Source organism: Sceloporus undulatus, chromosome 4 (assembly GCF_019175285.1).
Source record: "Sceloporus undulatus isolate JIND9_A2432 ecotype Alabama chromosome 4, SceUnd_v1.1, whole genome shotgun sequence".
Classification (NCBI taxonomy): Eukaryota; Metazoa; Chordata; class Lepidosauria; order Squamata; family Phrynosomatidae; genus Sceloporus; species Sceloporus undulatus.
Genome location: NC_056525.1, coordinates 69,847,115 through 69,868,210, shown reverse-complemented (window position 1 = coordinate 69,868,210; position 21,096 = coordinate 69,847,115). Strand labels below are relative to the sequence as shown.

Sequence of the window (21,096 nt, the reverse complement as noted above, 5' to 3'; positions counted from 1 at the left end):
CTGACCTAGAACAATGGAATGAGTCTTACCCCACATGTCTCTTCTCCAGAGATAGTGACCCTCTGAAATTCTCTCTCTAGAAGTACATCTCGTTCTTTTGGGAGATGGTCCACCACATCTTCACCCTGTTCCTTAAACAATCTGTCCAGCGAATGGGAAGAGAAAAAACAGGGAAAGGTGAGGATGCAACAGCTAGTGACAGGTTTTATCCACTTCCTGTCCTGCTACAGGGAGTCCTCTGTTCAAAAGAGTCACATGAAGACATCAAAGCAGGACACACTGCACACAAACACGTGCAACACAGGGAATTTTAGGCCTCCCCTCCCTCCCAACTTAGCAGGCTGCTTCAGAGTCATGGGTTACTTACAGGGAGGGAGCATACCTGGAAGGAAGATTGCCCCTGAGCCTCAGAAAGAGAGGGAATTATGACTTAGTACAACATTATTTGTGTCATAGACTGCTGCTGGCAACCCATTACTTACATGCATATGTTTCTTTTTAGAAAGGGCACAGGGGGCTATTCTGCCCTTGCATTCCATCCCCAAGCTTTCCTGCCCTGCACCTGTCAAGACCCAACAGATATGGCTGCTGCTTCTTACTGGTGGGTTGGGAAGGGAAGGGGAAAGGAAATTCAGACTACAAAATTGTGGTTGCTCTGGGCTGTCAGGGGAAAGAAAATGAGGGTGCACTCCATGAGCACAGATTAGATTCTTTCTCTTTCCCACTGAGTTGCAACTTCAAGGTTGCCCCCTCTCCCCTCTCCAACATTAAGCAGCAGGAGCAGACCCTCCTGGGACTTGACAGCTATGTCAGGGGGCATGGACACATAACTGTGTTCATAAAACTACACTCTGAGGTAATCCCCAGAGCAGTGACTTGGTCCTGGCCAAGCTAAAGAGGCTGTTATAGGTTATCTTTAACACAATAAAATAGACTTTTCTTGACTTAGCTGCTGGGCTTTCTCAGATCCAAGCTGTTAAGTTGGCCAGTGAACAGTAAAAAGAATGTGATCGGGTGATGAAATATCAACACAGAGAAAAGAGGTTTGCTCTATCCACTATGCCTACTATTCAAAGAATAAAAAAAGACAGGAGTGAAATGGAGCTCAAAGCAAAAGAACGAGGGAAAGTGACTGGCAGAGGAAAGTGAGCTATCCAACACTCGCCAGTGTTAAGACACTATGGGCCTAGCAAGATGCAAAGCTCCAGTGCTCTCTTGTATGACTTGAAAGAGATCATGGCTTCCCAGTTGTGCCTTCTTCTTAGAAGGGTTTGCCAAACAGATACACCAACACACAGCAAAATGGCAATTTACTTTGCCCTTTCCTTTTCAGAGATGCTTCCATTCTCACATGCCAATATTTCCTTCAAAGATCATTTCTATTGGTTCATTACCCCCTTGAGTTCTTGATTGCTTAACATGCTTCTAATACAGGAGATTGGGAAAGTAACTTTTTGAACTAAAGCTCCCAGAAAATCTTTCAGTGGGGATTTGGGGAGCTGAAGTTTTAAAAGTTACTTTTTTCCAAATTCTGCTCAACACCTGGATCCATGTAGATTTTTTTTCCTTAGCATCCCCCAGTGATCACAAGCCCAGTGTCACTCACTTGTGTGTCTGACAAGGTGTGGGGACAGGATGAAAATTCAGCTTGCGGGGTAGCCCCTCACCCACCAATGATTCAAGGGCAGAGAGAGTTCATGCCAGGCACTCACTGTAAGTCAGCAGCACTGTCAATTTTCAGGAAGTCCTGTTTGGCTCTGAGTAAAATGTCGGGCTCTAGTCTGAGGACAAATGGGAAGTGGAGGCCAAGGCCAAGGTAAGGACAAACAGACAGACAGAGAAAGAGGAAGACAGGTGAGGAAATGGTGGTGGAAGAAGATGAGGAGAAAAAGAAAACACTAGTATTAATGCAGAAACCAACACCAGAAATGGCAGACACTATACAGTAATATTCACCAGCAATAGGATACAAAAGAAAATGAATGCAAGAGGCCTGAGTCAGACGTGATGAACAAACCATGGTTTAGCCATCATGATAGTGGACAATGCTACACCAGGACATTCTCAGTGGCCAAACCATGGTTTGGACAAGATATCCGAACTGGGTCATATTTTTCCACATTGCCTCTCCTCTCCATTTCTGATCTTTAAAGGTGAATAGGCAACAGTTGTCAAAGAGAGCTGAAGGAAATTGAAATGCCATTTGCCAGCTGGTAAGGTCACTCATTACAAAGAAACCCTACCAATGAAATCCTCAAAGCACCCAAGACAGACTGTGTACAGGACAAGCAATAGTGTAAAACTAACAGTCATATATACACACAGAAGTATACATACACACCCACTCCTATGTGAGTAGTTACACGGGCAGCTCTGTGAAGACTTTTCAGCTGTATTGTTGCTTCCCTTTTGCCACTTGCTACTCTCAGTGGAAAAGTAGGGGCAATGGAAAGAGGGGAGAAAGAAAACAATGGAAACCTAATGTCTGCTTGGTCAACCTAGTTCCTTGGTAAAGCCAATTAATTCCAGGTCATGAGTAAAGAAAGACTCCCATTTAGTTTCTTGCCTCCCTTCTCATTGCCCCAGTGCCATTATTTCTTCAGTTCTTTGTCCTCAGATTTCTCTGAAATACTCCTTCCATGTCTCTTGGTAGCATCCAGAGAAGGAACCAGGAAACAGCCAGAAGGCAAAGAAATCCCAGCAACTTACTTCACATCCTGGCTGATTTGCCGCTCCAGCCGCTGACGCCTCTCCTCCAGTTGCTCAATGGGGCTGTCTTCAGGGAATTCATAGGGAGCGCTGCGCATTTCACTATCAGCCAATGAACGGCAGAACAGCTCCTGTGGGCACAGCAGTGCAGTAGTGTCTGTGTAAATGAGCAGAAGGGGGTGGGGAACCAAGCCTACCACAGAGTAAACCCAAGATAAGAAGCACAGGCAGCTCTGGAAAGCATCCATTCTGCTGAAGCTGGAAACCTACACCAGCATTAGTAAGAAGCACAGGGAGCCCTTGGCATCTGCTGGGGTTTGGATCCAGGATACCAAAATCTGTGGATGCTCAAGTCCCATTAAATACAATGGCATAACAAAATGGGTGTCCTTTATATAAAATGGAAAAATCAACATTTGCTTCTTGGTATTTATATATATTTGAATATTTTCAAGCTGTGGATGGTTGAATCTGTAGATAAAGAATCTGTGGACACAGAGGGCCAACTGTACTGTGACTGAGTGGAATAGGGAGATAGAATAGATGTCATGACACTCTCCAATCCAGAGAGGCTGGAAAGGTTACTTTGGGGGGTATCTACAGCTACAGACCACTCCACCAGATATTCTGGGAGTTATAGGTCCCACCACTGCCACCACTAAAAAAGAAAAAGAGAAAGCAATGGAGGAAAGCATTTTCCTAATCTCTGTGTTCAGGCCATTCTCATGGAAATCACCACAGCAGTGATTCAAAATTGCTACTTGGTGAATATTGTTGCTTCTGGGTTCTCACCATGCAGTCATCAAAAGGTATATTACTGATTAATGAACTAAAAATATTTCTCTCCATTGCTTTTTCCTAGGTGTTTCTGACACAATAACGAGTCAACATCTAAAAGCTATGGTGGCTAAGTTATTCAAAAGGCCTCTTTGCTTCCTAAGAAGCAAGGACAGAATCTACGACTTCTAACTCTTTCTAACTTGTCATCCTAATGCCCAAATATTTTGCCCCTCTTTTTAGGGATGCTTCTCATATTATAGTTTTAAGAAGATGCGTACTAGATACATCTGTATTTTGTATCCATTAAAAAAAGGTGTGACCATTAGGTGGCCCTTGAAATGTAGCGGGGGTTTAACTCCCATCAGTCCTAGCCAGCATAACCAGTGGGAGGGATGATAAGAGTTGTTATCCAACATGACCACATATTGCCCACCATGGCACTAAAATGTAACATCTGAAGTGTATATTTAAACAAATGAAATAGGACTAATGAATGTCTCCTCACAGGGTTTCTGTGGCATATGTAGGGCTATTCACTGCAGCTATTTTGGTTTTCATAGGTAAGCAATACGGTGGTCTGTAATGTGTATGTATTAAAATCATGATGTTTAATGCTTTTTGGAGGGCAGTCACCCAGTAACTCAGTGATGGGGTCACCAACTTGTAAACAGAAAGGAAGTAAAAAAATCACATTCTCATTGTGTCAAGAGAACGGAAAGACCTTTGACTGTTTTTAAAACTGATGGTCTAGCATGCGCCAAAAAGAAATGAGATTTCAGAATTGGAGACAAATTGGCTAGTGTGCATCAAAGCAAACAAAAAAACAAGCTTCATTTATATACCGCTTCATACTGCCTAAGCAGTGTCTAAGCAGTTTACAACTGTAAGCTAATTTGCCCCCAACCATCTGGGTACTCATTTTAGTGACCTCGGAAGGATGCAAGCCTGAGTCAAGCTTGGGCCCTTTTGCTGATCTTGAACTTGCAACCTTATGGTTTTGAGTGAGTGCCTGCAGTACAGGCATTTAACCACTGCACCACCAGGGCAATAACATCATTTAAATACCTCCTCCCACCGAGACCTTGGATCTCACTGTGGATTTTCTTAAGGGTACTGGGTAAGGTGAAGGAAGAAATTTATCCTATATAAATGTATGCTCCTTTTGGGGAGAGTTAAAAAGAATCCTGCTGTTTCACAAGGGAAGGAACAAGATAGACATAAGTTAAATATATGTATATGAAAAGTGGCAATGTATGTGGCACGGGGTTGTAAAGCTGGTGATGAATCCATTACAGCATTCTAACCATGGTTTATTTATTCTCCTGTTACACTCGTATCCTTCCTTTCATTCAGTGAGCACAAAGCAACACACATGGCTTTCCTCCCACTTCATACAACAACCCTGTGAGGCACGCCAGGCTGAAAAAGCATGCCTGCCCCATGATCACCCTATGTTTCATGAATAAGCAGGGACCTGAACTTGGATCCTCCATTTAACATTCTAAGCACTACACCATGCTGCTTCTTTTTGGGCTCCATTCACCCGCACCCAGAAATTATTTGTTTCCCAGTCTACAAAGCATGAAGCCATTTCGACACACAGGCAGAGCCTTTTACTATCTCAGACCAACCTCTAATGCTCCCAGTACTTGTGAAAGGACAGTAGATGCAGAAGGAACTATTTGCTGACTGCTTTTCCCTGCTGCAACTGAAGAGGCCCCAAGCACTGGCAGAAAGCACACTGGGCAACATAACAATGATGTGACCTGGGAAGTGCTGAGTCAGGCTAGCTCTGCAAGGATTTCCCCTAATAAATTAGACAAGCAAATCAATTACTTAGCCTGCTGCTCAGTCAAAAGAAATGCATTTAAAATTAATTCATCTGGGACCTGATCCTTGAAACCCTGCTTGTGGTAAAGCTGCTTTCACTCTTGAAAAGTAACTAAAGGCAGAAAGCCAAATGTTAATGCCAACCATTACAATGGAAGCACCTTTTCCACACAGATTTAAAAGGCAGTGGCAGCAGAATTCACTGCAAGACAGAGGGCAACAACCCGAAAGGATATCGAGTTAAAATTCAGGGCCCTTTTAGGTCTCTCTAGCTGAAATACATACTGAAGCTATTCCTCCAAATCAGACAAGAGCCCATCCAGACTTAAAGTCTGTCCAAAGCATTGCTGTAATTGCTCTCCTTACAGACAACCCAGCTCACACTTCCACAAAAGACTGATCTCCTGCTACTGGAATTAAAATTTATTCCAACTGAAACTGGGAGCTGAATCTCTCTCTCTCAACAAGAGGAAAATGTGAGTGTCCCCCCCTACCACTGCTTTTAATGTTGTTCCAGCATTGTCACTAACTAACAACATCCTTCCAGATTCTTGTGACTTCAAAAATTATTCTACACCAGTAACAGAGAGCACCCAGCCCCATCCAGTCCCAGTGTTCCTGGACTACAGCTCCTATTAGTTCTTATGTGACAAATAGAGGACAAGATAAGAATTGCAGCATGGTAATACCTGAAGGTCCACATATTCTTCATCCCTATTCTAAACAATCCTGAGTACAGCTCTGCAATCATGCAAGTGACACTGTCAGGGTTTCAGGCCAGATTTAAGATGAAAAAATACAGGTCTCTCCCAGGCCTCGGTTTGGAAACAACCAGTCCCCAGCACTGTGCTAGAAAATTCACTTGTCTAAGAACCTTGAACACTGACCAGTGGTCAAAACCATCCCAATAGCACCTTCAAGCCAGCCATGTACAAGGCAGCAGCCCATAATCAGACATAAAAGAAAAGGCAAGAGGAAACTCAGAGTCATTGAACATCACTGTCATAGCACTCTTAGGCCTTGTCCTAAGGTTACCATATGTGAATGCCAAAGTGCAAAGGGAGGAAGGGTACCTCAGCAATTTCTTTGTACTTGCCATCCATGGAGGTGCGCAAATCAACAGGAAAATGCTTCAGGCAATGGGAAGGTCCTGGGAGGGAACGTGCAGGCTGCAGCTGGCGAGACCGTGGCCCTCCGTGGATCTCTGTGGAAATATGCAAGACAGCAGTCAGAGAGACAAGAGAAAACCATTGGTGACAGGCTCAACCACAACAGTATGAGGAAAGAACAGAAGTTTAGTAAAATGCAGCCTACAGAGCAGTTTTGCCTGTTTATCATAAACAAGATCTGTCCCCAAACAGTCTTACATTCTTTAGATCTTCTTCAAAAAGAAAAGAAAAGAAATATTTGTAGTTTAACTGACTCCCATCTTTTCATTTAAGAACTGCTAAATATCACCTCCTTTGCTCCCTTCTCAGACCCATTGCATGCATTTGATAGAGGCAGGTTGTGGCTTACAGAAGCTCATATCATAATATGACAGTCTAAGATGTTAAACACTTCAATTTTTGTTTCAGAAAGTGGCCCAGAAACACCAAGGATTCACACTGAGATGGAACAATTAAAGGCACAGACAGAAATGACAAGTGTATACTATCTCTGCCAACCCACAAAATTCTTGAAAGAGGAATCCAATTGTCAGGTTTGTTGCATGAGAATGCTTTCCCCGAAGCCTTTCCCATCTGCATGCACTGAAAATTATGATGCTGCTAGGACTCAGACCAGTCCAAGACACAGACAGAGCAAAGATGCTATTTAAATGAGAAAGAAAGCAACACTGATTGCTACTCGAAATGCATCCTTCTGCAATATGTCTAATAACTGCAAGATATTATTATTAACTGCATTTGGGAAGCCAGATGGTTTCCACTCTATTTTCTGTAACACAGTCCAGCTCATCAATGCATCAGCTCAATTCACTAGTTACAGATTTCATATTAAAACAACATGAAATGGATAGCTAAGACAAGTGCTATACTCTTATCTTGATCAGTTTGCTCACCCATCTCTAAAGTCCCACTCAAAAGGTCAGTCAAGCTCCACAACCATATTACCAGTCATCTGTCTTTGTCATACATCCTGGATCTGTTCTCTTACAAATGTCCATGAGCTATCTTAAGACCTAACCTCCTCAGTTTGCTATTACAGCTGTTCTGTATCAGAGAAAAACACCAAGTCTCATAGACTCTGACCCAGACAGATGGCTGGTAATATTTTCTGCCATTCTAGTGGTATGATGATAGCACTTCCACATGACAGCATTCATACTCTCGATATACTATCATGTATTAATTTCCAAAGATTGTGTGAAATGCACAGTGCTTACCTTCTGTATCCTCATAAAGTTCTATGAGGTAAGATACTCTATTACCCTTTTACAAATAGGAGAGTGAAGATTAGACTGTAATTTGGCCACCAATACCTAGTGAATTTTCACAGCCAAGGTGCCACAGAAACAATAGGAAATGCAGATGAACTGAAGACTGGACCTCACAACTTCAGCAACAATCCTTTATCAACTGGCATAACCAGGGCTGGGTCTACTGTTAGGCAGATGGGGCAGTTGCCTCATGTGGCAGATCCGGCAATAAGGTGCTGGATGGAATAAACTGTACTAAAGAAATGATCCATCTGTTAGTTCAGCTGGCTTTTGTACACTGAATGGGATCAAGGCACCATCTAATTCTTTGTCTCAGGAAGCATGGCTGGAACTGACCCTGGGCATTATAATTTATTCATGAAAATCAAGACACTAAGGCATTTTCTCTTTACTGTACAGATGGAAACCTCCAGTGCTGAGGTGCAAACAGGTTTAACAGTGAATTTCTGGCAGTCCAGAGAACTGAATCTCTTAACTATAATGAAGTGGTGACGTAATTGTGAGATATTTTGCTTTGTCTGTAAAATGAGAAGCCCCCAATTTTATTTCCTACCATAGTTCCTTGAAAGGTTATTGTACTGAAAAGCCAAATATCAGATCCCAAGATTATGGAGAAACATGGACATCGAAGTGAAAAGGCTAAAGGGATATGGCTGGAGTTTGGGGAAATTTGGATTACAACTCCCAGAATCCCCCACCTAGCACAACTACTGGCTGTGCTGGCTGGGGCTACAGTCCAAAAAAGTAATTTCTCCAAGCTCTAGATCTAGTTTCATGGTAAGGCAAGATCCTTCATACTGTACATCAGCTTGAATATTTAGCCATCTCTTTTGTGAAGCACTCAAAAAGATAATACTTCTCTGCCAAGGCTTCCATTTATTGGGCCACAAAGCCTGCCCCTTACCACTGGCTTAAAGAGCAGCACCTTTTTTTAGTTTAAGGAGAGACCAGCAAAGGGAACAATGCTTCCTTTGTTCTACTAAAAAGGAACCTGTCAAAGACACATAGAGATACAGCATCCCTTTCTCTCCTGTTTTCCAGCTGCAGAGGCTGACAGCAAACACCAGGGACAGATCAACCCGACCTTATGTTGAGCAGGAGATGAACTGCTCAAAGTCCATTTTATAGGGGTGAGTGGCTTTCAGCTCTCAGGCCTCAAGGCTTCAATGAGAGCCAACTACTTGCAGACCAGACCTTTCCATCCTGCTGTCGCTCTTAGCTTCAACGTGGAGCACAGAGGAAACTGCTGGAGAAATCAATAACAACCAACAGTAGCCATCACAGCTTTTTATTTGCTAAGGGCTGCAATTTGTTCTGAGGTGGCTCTCTGGAGCCACATAGGAATCTAAGGGTGAACTGAACCAACTGCCTTCCTTCCACAGAGCATGCAGGCAAAGTGAACTGGGAAAATACTAAGGCAAATACTGTGTTCCCTTCTGCTGTAATTCATGCCACCAGAATTTACAGGTCAGACCACAAAATTCCTAAAAATAAAACATGGTAAACAATATAGATGCAGGGGAAAGGGAAAGAAAGAATGTAGAGTTACATTTAAAAGCAGGCCAGAGTTCCCAAATGCTGTATGTTTGTGGTATGAGTTGTAGAACCTAATTCACTACTCCATAAGAAATCTTAAACACACCCACCCAAAAACACTTGACAACAACCCCAACCTCTTTTTCAACTAAGAAAGCATGTCGATACCTTCATCTTTGCTATCCACAAACTTCTAAAAGTAAGCCAGCATTAAGACACTCTTCAGTCCAGTTTTGTGTCCTCTCAACAACTACCTGGTATAGTTATGTGTACTTTTGCCTGCCAAAAGTACACATGACTATACTGAAACCCAGGGCCCAATTCTAGCCAGGACTCTATTAAATATACTATTATTAATCTGTTGTGATAATACTTGGAAAAACTCTAAAAGGAACCAAAACACTGAAACTGCTTGCCTGCTCATTAAACGACTACACAGAGTTTCAGTTTGGAAGGTTCTCATTGTCTTAAAAGCAGAAAGGAAGCTGAAACATAAGCAGTAAGAATACCACAAAAAAGAGTGATTAACTGATTCCATTCCAGTGTGTTACAAGGTTCCCTGTAATGCTTTTTAAGTTCCTTAAGGCTGCTTGACCCAGGACAGAAAATTGTTTTTCATCTCTCTGTTCATGTCTCCACGGTGGTTTAAAATAACTTAATATATGTATATGCCATCATACCGTCATACACCTATGTTCATTTGCCAAAACATGCTAATCATCATAAAGAGGCACAGTGAACGAACAGGAATTTATTTTTTCTAAGTGGTCTAGTGCAGATGTAACACTAACAAAGTTCTACCCTGCATGGTTGTTGTGAAAATGAAATGTGGAAAAGAAGAACCAAGTACCTTCTCCTTCACTGAAAGAAAAGTGGGATATTTCCTGACTAATGTTAACTGTGATGAACTATGTCTTCTTTGGCTGTAACTGCAATTTTCAAACCAGATCCTAGTCCTGGCTTTAAATTCCAGCTTGAAAACTAATTGTGTTTAGCACTGCTGCAGATGTTAATAGTGTTCTATATTTAATGATAACCAGGTAAGACTTTGTGTGACAGCAATGGTAGGGAGGAAATAGAGGGACCGTGTGAACCTGCCACTAAATCCTTAGATTAGAAGATGGCCAGAATTCAGTATATGTAAAGTAGCCCCAAGAAAGAAGCAAAGTTTTATCAGCAAAGAATAATAAGTAAATAAGAAGAAAATATTCAAAACTAACAAGAAAAAATTCATGCTTCTTGAGGAATTAGAATACCATCAACAGATCCTGGCAACTACATTATTGGACAATGTTGCCTGCTTTCAAAAACCAGGCAGTACAAGTATCTAGTCAATTATATCATGAGATATAATCATGAAACTTTATCAGAGCTTCCGTTTCAAGTCTCTGTAGTCACAAACAAGGATTCAGACTACAGTAATGTCCTGTAGGATTTCTGAATGGTGAATCGAATGATCCACACACTACATCCCACATGCGTCCTCCTCATTCCTTCTTATAAGCCAAGTGTGAGTCAAGATGATGTGGCTACTGGTCCTGGAATGGGGAAGCCAAGGTTTAGATCAAATACAGTGAACCCTTGTTATCCGCTGGGTTTTGGTTCCAGGAATCTCAGGCCCGTTACAGACGGGCTTAAAAGTACGCACAGAGCGCATACTAGGGTTAAGGTGGGGCGGTGCTTCCGCACCGCCCTAACCCTAGTGCGCGCTGTGAGCGCACAAAATGGCAGCAGCCATTCCACACAGCCGCCACCATCGATACATCACAGCCATGCCACTTCCAAAAGAGGCGGCACGGTTGTGACGTATTGGGCGCCTAGGGCGCCCTTTCCGTGACCCCGGAAGGAGCTCCGTTTTGGAGCTCCTACCTGATTTGGTCCGCTGGGCGCAGCCTTCAGACAGCTGCGCCCAGCGGACTAAAGGAGAAAGGGGCCAAACAGCCCCTTTCTCCTTCTCCCCGCCGCCGTGGGGTATCCTTGGGGCTTGAAGCCCCAAGGACACCTCTTTCCAGGCTGTGGGGAAGGGGCCTTTTGCCGCTTCCCCGCAGCCCGGAAAGCGGCAGATCGGGGCCTCAGTGGCTGCCGCTCTGGCCGCTGAGGCCCTGATCCGGCGGGGAAAGGTGCGCCTACAGGCCGCCCCAAAGAGGCGGTCTGTAACGCGCCTCAGTGAATAACAAAATCCATATATGCTCAGGTCCCATTAAATATAATGGCACAGCAAAATGGTGTCCCTTATATAAAATGGAAAAATCAAGTTTTGATACTTGAAATTTATACTTTTTTTTACTATTTTCAAGCCGTGTATACTTGAATAAAAAATCCACATATAAGCAGGGCCAACTGTAATTCTTCAGCCATGAAACTCAGAGTGATCTTGAACCTCTCAGAGGGCCAGTCCTATCATTGGGCAGGGTGAGATGATCATTTCAGGTAGCAGATTTTGGATGTTACTAAAAAGTAATGGATTGTTACATATTTACTTTGCTAATATATTTTCACTGGCAGGGATAGGGAGAAGCACTTGTGGGATGTTCTACCACAGTTGCCAAAATAATTTGGCTGACTGTCGATACTATGCATCTCCATTTGGATGGGTCATGATGTGCTATGCATCATTTACACTCTACTTCAAGCAGCAAATATCTTGGGTCAGCCCTGGCCTGTCACATTTTCTCAACCAGTCCTACAGGATCTCTGTGGAACTAATGGAAGAGAGAGAAGGGAAAGGTAAAAGGTTGATGTATATCACCCTGAGCTCTCAGAGGATGTATGGAATAACAATGTCATAATTAAGCCACACCTCACAGAATCATAGAATCAGAAGAGATTACAAGGGCCATCCAGTCCAACTCCCTGCCATGCAAGAACTCTCAATCAAAGCATCCCCAACAGATGGCCACCCAGCCTCTGTTTAAAGACCTCCAAGGAGTGGGCTTTCCACCACTCTCTGAGGGAGTGTGTTCCACTGTCGAACAGCCCTTACTGTCAAGAAGTTCCTCCTAATGTTGAATTGGAATCTCTTTTCCTGGAGCTTGCATCCATTGTTCCAGGTCCTGTTCTCTGGAGCAGCAGAAAACAAGCTTGCTCCATCCTCAATATGACATCCCTTTAAATATTTAAACAGGGCTATCATATCACCTCTTAACCTTCTCTTCTCCAGGCCAAACATCCCCAGCTCCCTAAGTCGTTCCTCATAGGGCATGGTTTCCAGACCCTTCACCATTTTAGTCGCCCTCCTTTGGACATATTCTAGTTTCTCAATGTCCTATTTGAATTGTGGTGTCCAGAACCAGACGCAATATTCCAGGTGGGGCCTGACCAAAGCACAATACAGTGGCACTATTACTTCTCTTGATCTAGACACTATAATTTTATTGATGCAGCCTCCTAGCCAGATGTTGCCTTATTGAACGTTTTCCACCCTTAACACCTCATGTTCACTTACTGTCATGCTGTGCATTACATTCTGTTTTTTGGAAAGGCTGATATAAGTATATTCCTTCATGCAAATGCATGGCTAATTTGCACAGATCATTCTACATTGCAGAATATGGAATTTTCTTGTGTTAATTCTACAAGCTCCATCTATAATAACTGATATCATCTACTGGCCGAGTAGCAATATCTGTCCCTAAAAAAAGTTACTGTCTATAGCTATAAACCAGGACACTTCCAACTCAGTCCAACTAGTCTGCAAAATTTGTCTTCTCCCTCTTCACCCTCTTCCTCTGTTGGACTGTAACTCTCATCATCCCTATCTAGCTAATTCCCAATGCTAAGATATTATGATGAACTGCAGTCAAACAACAACTGGTAGGCCATAAAATGTCCACCTCTGCTCTACAATTACCCCTAAAATCACTCCAAAATACAAGATATAGTTTAGTTTCATCAAAGGAAAGTTCTCAGCCAATTTGAAGGTGAAAAGCCCAATTCATAGAAGATACTCAGTCAGATCATTGGGCTTATCTGGCTTAGTACTGACTGGAAGCAGCTCTTCAGAATTTCTAGGGCCTTATTATCTACATCTACCTGGAGGTGCAAGGAACTGAAGTTGGGATCTGCTGCATGCAAAGCTGATGCTCTCATCCTGAGTCACAGCCCTTCTCCAAAAGTTTTGGGTCACAATCCAGAGACCCAGCCTTGATTTCCAAAGCAGAAAACAAGCAATTGATGGATCCACTTTCCTATCTGATCTGCATGCATTCTAACAGCATGCATGACTCCAGTTTTACCCCAGAGGAGAAAGAGAGTAAAGGCAGAGGAATAAAGCAATGAAGTTAACATGCTAAAATAAGCAGTCAGAATAAGAAGTCTGTCATCAGTTGTTGACCAAGAATTATTTAAATAACAGACAGACCCCACAGGTTGTTACATGTCAGCCCTACATGCAAACTGCCAGTTCAAATACATTTTGCTTTAATATCCAACTGGATCTAACACGGCATTTTCATAAACAGAGATGGACACTGCAGTGGGGCTCAGGGCCACACTCAGATATCTGGGACTACTCAGGGACCACACTTTTTGAAAACATTTTTTTAAAAATAAAATCTGACTATCTTTTCACAAAGGAGGAGTGGGAGTGTTTGAAAGGATCAACATGATTTCTGTTGAAGAGGGTTGAGCAAAGAGGATTTAAAACAGAGATGTGATGAGAGGGCTGAGCAAAGTGGATTTATGGTGAAGGGGGTGGAACAAGGAGAACTTAAAGCAAGTTTCTAAATCCACCAGAGGTGATCGAAGTAGGGGTGGGAGAATTTGGAAGTTGTTGCTCAGGACTGAGAAAAAACAGGCAGCGAGAAAGTTAATCAGGAGCAGAGGGGGGGGGGGGGGGTGGGGGGGGGGGGAAGGTTTAGGAGCATCCTGGTTGTTGTGGCAAGTAGATGATTGTTTATGTCAAGATCTGGTGAGCGATGCTGCCTATTTCAGGTAGTGAGGATCTCTCAAATTTACAAGGTGGTTCTTCAGAGGCTTGGTGGTATGCTTTGGGGTCTGGAGGATCACATGCAGCTTCCAGGCTGCACTTTGCCCACTCCTGTTGTAAAACAATTAATCTGGAAGCACCACATCTGAAATAAGATACAATGATTAACATTTCTCCACCAGACATTCTTAGCAATTGCATCTGCAATAACTAGAATTTTTATTATTGGGTTTCTGCTACCTACCATGAAACATAACTGAACACTTAAAATAGCTTCTGATTACAACCCAGAAGCAGTTGCCTCACAGGGGCTGGTGAGGTACATTTGTCTGTGTGAAGAATTTTCAAAAGTCATTTTTACAGAAGAAAATTACTTACAACAAAGCGCTGCCAGCATTAGCAGCCTCTTCCTAAAAACCCTTGGGCACCACAATACCATCCCTGAAACCATTTTCCTGGTTGGTGCCAACTAGATTTCACAAGTACTACAGCTATCCAGTGAGGTGGGGTGATACAGGAACAGCTAATTTAGCTTCCATGTTTATCAATATCTTGCACTCAATGGACGTATGTTAGAATTCTAAAACACACAAGCACTTGGGATGATAAAAGCCTGCAAAGTGCCAGAGCATGGAAAGTTACTTTTTTGGACCATAACTCCTGGATTCTCAGGATATGGATCTGGGAGTTGTTGTTGTGTGCCTTCAAGTTAATGGATGCAAGCTACAGGAAAAGAGATTTCACCTCAACATTAGGAGGAACTTCCTAACAGTAAGGACTGTTCAACAGTGGAACAAACTCCCTCAGAGTGTAGTGGAGTCTCCTTCCTTGGAGGTCTTTAAACAGAGGCTGGATGGCCATCTGTCGGGGATGCTTTGATTGTGAATTCTGCATGGCAGGGGGTTGAACTGGATGGCCCTTGTGGTCTCTTCCAACTCTATGATTCTGACTTATGGTGACCCTAAGGTGACCCTATTACAGGGTTTTCTGAGGCTCCTAAGGGCTGAGAGTGTGTGACTTGTCTAAGGTTGCCAGTGGGCTTTCAGGTTGAGCAGGGATTTGATGCTCAAACCACTAAAGGTAGCTTTTCCAAGCTTCACAAAGGAGAACAAGAGAAACATAAGGCACAAGTAGCACAGAATTGTCAACTGTCAAATCTGATTTTGGGTGCTTCTGTCATTGATGCTCCTAGAGGCCATGTCTCCTCTGTATTGTGGTGGGCATGTGACAGGAAGAAATGTTTCCTCTGGGGCTGTCCTTCTCTCACACCCCATCCAGGCATGGGCTAAAGACAGACAGGCCCCAGTATGCCTTGCTAATGACCCTCACATGTCTTCCTAATGAGCTCCCTGTGCACAGTGCAAACAATCAATTCATTAGCAGAGGGGGAAAGCAAAGGGCTGGGGAACAGCCAAGCCAATTGCAAAGGAAAGGCTTGGCAGCCCCATCAAAGTGAGCTTGAGTCTTTCGCTCAGGAGGGAGCCAGCCAAGTACAGCTGCTCCTGTAGCTCCAATTGCTTTCTGGGTGGCTGTACAACGTTCCTCAATGTTTCTATCATGTCCACCATAGAAATGTGAAAGTCTGGAGGAAAAACATGGGGGGGGGATCCTTTCAAAAGGTTTTTCTGTTTAAAAAAATAGGGGAAAAAACTTTTCTTCCATTTGCTTTCAGAAAAATGGGGAAAACAGTTTTTCCCATTTTTTCTGCGCCTTCACATCTTTAGGCCACTGCCAACAGCTTCAGGGTGTTTTCAGCACAAAAACTGGCTTTGGCTGAAGTTAATTTCTGCAGAAGTCAACCAGGGAGAATCCATTCCAAGCCAAACCTTCAATGGAACAAAGCCCCTCTGACACTGCAGCCAAATTTTGTGAGGGTGAGGAATACCGTCCCCCCTTTGCACAGTCAGATGACTACTGTTCATTACATTAATATGAAAACTTTCCCCCAAGGGGTTCTGTATATGGTTCTCCTCCCCATTTGTATCCTGCCCACAAAAGGGTTCCTCTAGTGAGCTCCTCTTATATTAGGCTGAGAGATAGTGATTGGTCCAAGGCCATCCAGTGAGTTTCACAGATAAGAGGGGATTTGAACCTAAGACTCCCCACTCCTAGTCCAACACTTTAAATACTACCCCACTTCAGACAATATCCGATTGTCAGAAGAAAAGACAGAGCCATTCCTACATTGCTTCTCTCACTAGCCACATTAAAATCTAATTTAAAACTGTAATTGTCTTCCTGTAGGGTGAATGTGGGAACCTGGATCTTAGTCAAACTCTTGCGGTATGCAGAAGTGCCTACAGCAAGATTATGATCTGATTCCTATTATAGCCCAAACTGAAGTCAACCCATTAGATAAATGGAATTTACATAAGTGTTGACTCACCATTCAACAGGTCTATTCTGGTTGAGACCACCTATAGGATTCAGATCCAAAACTATGGATGCTGGAAAAAGCTAAAAGTTCTTTGCCAAGGGGTGAAGTTAGCTTCAATGACTTTTAAAGCAGAATTAGGCCATTCTCCTATAGTAGTATGTATGAAATAATAACATGGAGATATCAAAATAGTATCAGTAGAGAAGATATATTTTCACTGTATTTCCCCTTTGTATTGTTGTATTTGCTAAATTTAAATTGTACATAAAACACTAGTACCAAGCATACTATAAACTTCAATGAATCAATTAATAAAGACAACAGAAAGCTTGACTGCACATTAAGGACTAAAACATTTTATTGTAGCATAACCTTTTGTTGACCCCAGCCAACTTCAAGTTTATACCAAATAAAATTAGTTACATCATATATATATATATATATATATATATATATAATCTACAACAGATTAATGTCACAACTGCACATCCTGAAAAATCAATAGGCATCTGCTATTTATTTACATAGTCTGTCCTTTCTCACTGGACACTTCATGGCACCAAAACAGTAGAACAGAAGGGCCAAAATACAAGGAGACAGAAACATCTTGCTCTTTGTAAAGTGCTGACACATTTTGCCTCTTTGTAAGGTGCTGACACATTTTGTGAACAATAGGATAGGAGCCTCCAAAAGCTGCAGATGGTACTGCGGTGTTTGGTGATAAAACACACATTTCAGCCTTTGTATAACACTATGGTCTCAAGTGATGAGCATCTACCTCGTGAAGATGTCAGACCAGTTTTGTGGAATTGTCAATGGCTTTCTAACACCATATAAAACACTTTCCCCTTGTCAGAATTTTTAAAACAGTACACGCAGTCAACTCACAAATTTTCCCACTCAGACTTTGGGCATTCATCTACAGCAGCAGCCCCTGCAAAGCTTGTCTTACAAGAAGTCTGCTCATGTGTCCTTTTCATGTCAGCAGCTTTCAACTGTGTGCCCCTTAGCCACATTTCTTGCCACTCCAATGCATTAAACAAGCAAAGGGCTTTGCTTAGCCTTCAAGCATCTTATAACTCCAGACTAACACAAACAGCTGCAGCTCTAACCGGAGGGATAAGAAGAAGGAAAAGAGATTTCCAAACACTTACAGACCTGGCAACATCAGGGCCTCTTCGCTAAGCTGCTTCCCCCCCCCCCCCGGAATTCAAGAAACTGACAGGCTTATGCAAGGAGCATCTCCCATCACCTCCTACCCAAGCACTGATCAAAAAGCCCCAAGGGGAACACTTGGGGTGACCCAGTCCTCACAAGGCAGCTGCTGTGGGTGGATCAGACAGGGGTGCCTGCTGTCAGTGCCGCCGGGTTGTCGCTGGTTTTTCATAGCCACCTCTCTTCAAGCTGCAGTCCCACAGGATTCCAGCTCCAGAGCCAGCTTGGGCTGTACCAACTGCAGCTACATGGGGGTGAGGAAAAGACCGGAAAATAACATAAAATGACAGGCTCTTCCAAGGGACAGTCAGAATTACAGAATGGAGAGAAGACACTAAGAAATCACTGGTGGGTGGGCATAAGAGCTAACTCCAGGTCTCAAAGGAAAGAGGAGTTAACCCATCAAGTGCCAGCCACAACAATTGACTCATCTCTCTATGTAAGAGGAAGCAATGAAAGACTTGTTCACACATCAGGCTTTCCAAAAGCACACAGCACCACATACTGGTCACTTGGCTTTGTAAGAAAAAGGTGAGCTTCAGACAAAAGCTGCCCTAACTTTAAGCACACATACAATTTTTTCCTATTATGAGCCACGAGTAATTGGATGTGTATACAGAGACTTTCCACACAGTGATCAGTTCACAAAGCATAATTCTCAGTCCTGCCCAAAACTGGCAACATTCAAAGAGGCTCTGCCCTCTTACCCAATTCCTTCTGCACCAGCTAGTAAAATATTGGCTCCTTTCTCCTGTCTGCAACAAGGTTCTTCCACTGGCCTCACAAAGCACACACAGTTCTAACCATTATACCTCACTGCCTTGGACACGGCACAGTATAGCCTGACTGCTACAGTTGCTACCACTCTACAAATGCATTAAGCAAATCCACATTGGAACCGGTACAGTTCCAAGGTAGGGCACAGAAGAACCAGTGTTGTGCTGCATGCAGGGTCAGGGCTCAGTGTGAGCAATGGAAGTGGCAGTACTGTCCAAGGCAGTCAGTGAGCTTTGTCTCCAAGAGCTGCAGCAGCCATGGGTTCATTAAGAACAAACAGGGAGTTCTGAGAAGCAGCTATCCCCTCCTGCTCCTAGAGGATGTAATGGAAGTGGTTGCAGGCAAGACAGTCATGGGCATCTCATTCCCAAGGTCCAGTGTTGCCAATTTCTGGGGAATTCTCCATAATCCAGAGAATTTAATTAAGTTCTTTCCTGGGATTTTGACTGAATAATAATAAATATTGGGGAATTCCGGAGATTTTGAATTTGGTAAAACATTCCAGGGAATATCTTTGAGGCTTGTTGGCAACACTGTCCCGGTCATTCTTTGAAGACATATTACTGTCTGCAGGTTCTGAAGTCCTGTCTGACACTCTACCTTTCTGAAAGTCTGTAATAGGGCCCCTGGATGATGCTTGTGTATACACACACAAAAAAACATGCTGCATCTGGTTCTCACCAGCTAGACCACAACACCTGCCCACAGGTCCTATTGCTAGAGGGAGTAAGAGCTGGATCCAATCCCTAGTGGGTTGCTTGCAAGTAAATAACACCACTCCCCAACAACGTGAAACTTGCTTTAAGGGTTGGAACTGAGTCAGCAAAGTCCAAAAATGGTATAAATGGTGCAGCTGAGTCCAAATATGAGGAAGATGAAATGATATGATGGGCACTGAACAGGACAGATCTTGACAGTTGCAAAATCCTTGAAGGCATTTCCGTCGTGAATTGTTTATATCACATTTCTAAACTCAGTAAGGTACAAACTTTATATGGTTCAGTTGTCAAATTAAAACCAAGTAATGCTCCAAAATATTTATCAGGCAACAAGGACAGCAGAAAAAAATGCACCTTGTTATGCAGCTTCCACAACTTTTCTCATGATTTTGCCAACTGCACAGTACAACTAATCAAGAATGTTGTGCAATCAAGAAACAGGAGACCATTGGTTTTGAATGAGAGAGCTCAATTCCTCTTCTTTATTTTATTGGAATTCTTTTCATGGCCCAACAGCTTGTCCAATGAATTCTGTTGGGGGCTGTTCTAAGTATCACAGCTGCTTCTGTCAAGGTGTTGAAATCTGTACATTTACTTCCATCCCAATATACATTTGAACACTGGGTATAAACAAGGCCTTTGCAAACATATTTTCTTGTTCCATATATCTCTGCCCTATTCCATCTCCATCTAAACCTTGAACTGATATGTATGATAGAGGTGAAATATATAATAGACCGAGGTTAATTTCTACCCTGTGGACTCCATTACTGAGAGGGACGGATATTTTCATGCTGATTAGCATCCTTTTGAAAAGCATCTGTGCCAGGTTTTACATGACAATATCCTCAAAGACCTTAGCTGCCAATCTGTAATTCCTCCCTTGCACCATATATATGAAGTACAGATTTAGCCCGAATAAACACAAGGTAAAACTAGACAGCTGATAAGAATTCTGACTTGAATGCTGCCTGCACATTTCAGTTTGTTGCAATACCAGAAACAGAATAAAAGACTGACAGTATAATCCCATGCTGTGTATGTGCCTTCAAGTCACCTGTCGACTTTTGGCGAGCCCATGAATTTCATAGGGCTTTCTTAGTTAAGAATACTCAGAGGTGGTTTGGCTAGTTCCTTCCTTGGAAATATAGCCTTCCACACCTGGCATTTATTGACAGTCTCCTATCCAAGTACTAACCTGAGCTGACCTTGATGAGCTTCCAAAATCAGACAGGATCTGGTGCCTTTAGGATATTTAGGGCCCTTCATACATATTTACTCTATAGTAAACACTACTATTTTCAGCAATAACAAAAATCCATAAAGTGTGTTTAGGATTGACTCTTTCATAAAGTGTGTTTAGGACTGAAGCCCAAAGAAGCTTGCAATATTTATATTTATTTGTATACCCATATACACACACAGAGGTACAGAGAGCACTGTTAACCAAGAGGTTGAAACATATGTTTCTTCTTCTTTAGAACACCCAAGCTGGACAATTTTCTTAAATGACAGAGGTGAACATTCTGTAGCAAGTTCTTATAGTTTTCCAAGGAACAGAGTGGGTGTTTTCCTTTTAAAATTGGGCCATCATATTTCATAGGCATGCCTGCTTTTTACACAAAGTGTCATCTAACAAAGGAAGCAATCACAGCAGATTCTATTGGAATGACCCAGTCCTCTATTATGGTGATTCAGAAATTTGGAAATTTTCACTTGCTTAAGTTTCTGGTTTTAAAAAGAAGCCCTGTGTATTGTACATACATCTGGAGCCAAATGCCACACA

The 21,096-nt window shown here is 42.7% G+C and overlaps 1 protein-coding gene across 8 annotated transcripts in view; it reads right to left on the bottom strand.

The window, feature by feature from the left end:
* Positions 1-21,096, bottom strand: part of AMPD2 (adenosine monophosphate deaminase 2) — a 61,567-nt gene that overhangs the window by 24,057 nt on the left and 16,414 nt on the right. For 2 of the 8 annotated variants that reach the window (XM_042462748.1, XM_042462746.1), the window contains exons 2-5: positions 6,393-6,523; positions 2,710-2,840; positions 1,713-1,781; positions 30-141 (exon numbers count right to left, since the gene is read on the bottom strand). In XM_042462748.1, the coding sequence (XP_042318682.1) occupies positions 30-141; positions 1,713-1,781; positions 2,710-2,840; positions 6,393-6,523 (443 nt within the window). Of the gene's footprint in view, positions 1-29; positions 142-1,712; positions 1,782-2,709; positions 2,867-6,392; positions 6,524-17,753; positions 17,774-17,858; positions 18,137-21,096 lie in introns of those variants that run through there. The other 6 variants (XM_042462751.1, XM_042462750.1, XM_042462749.1 and 3 more) reach the window with 6 other exon arrangements.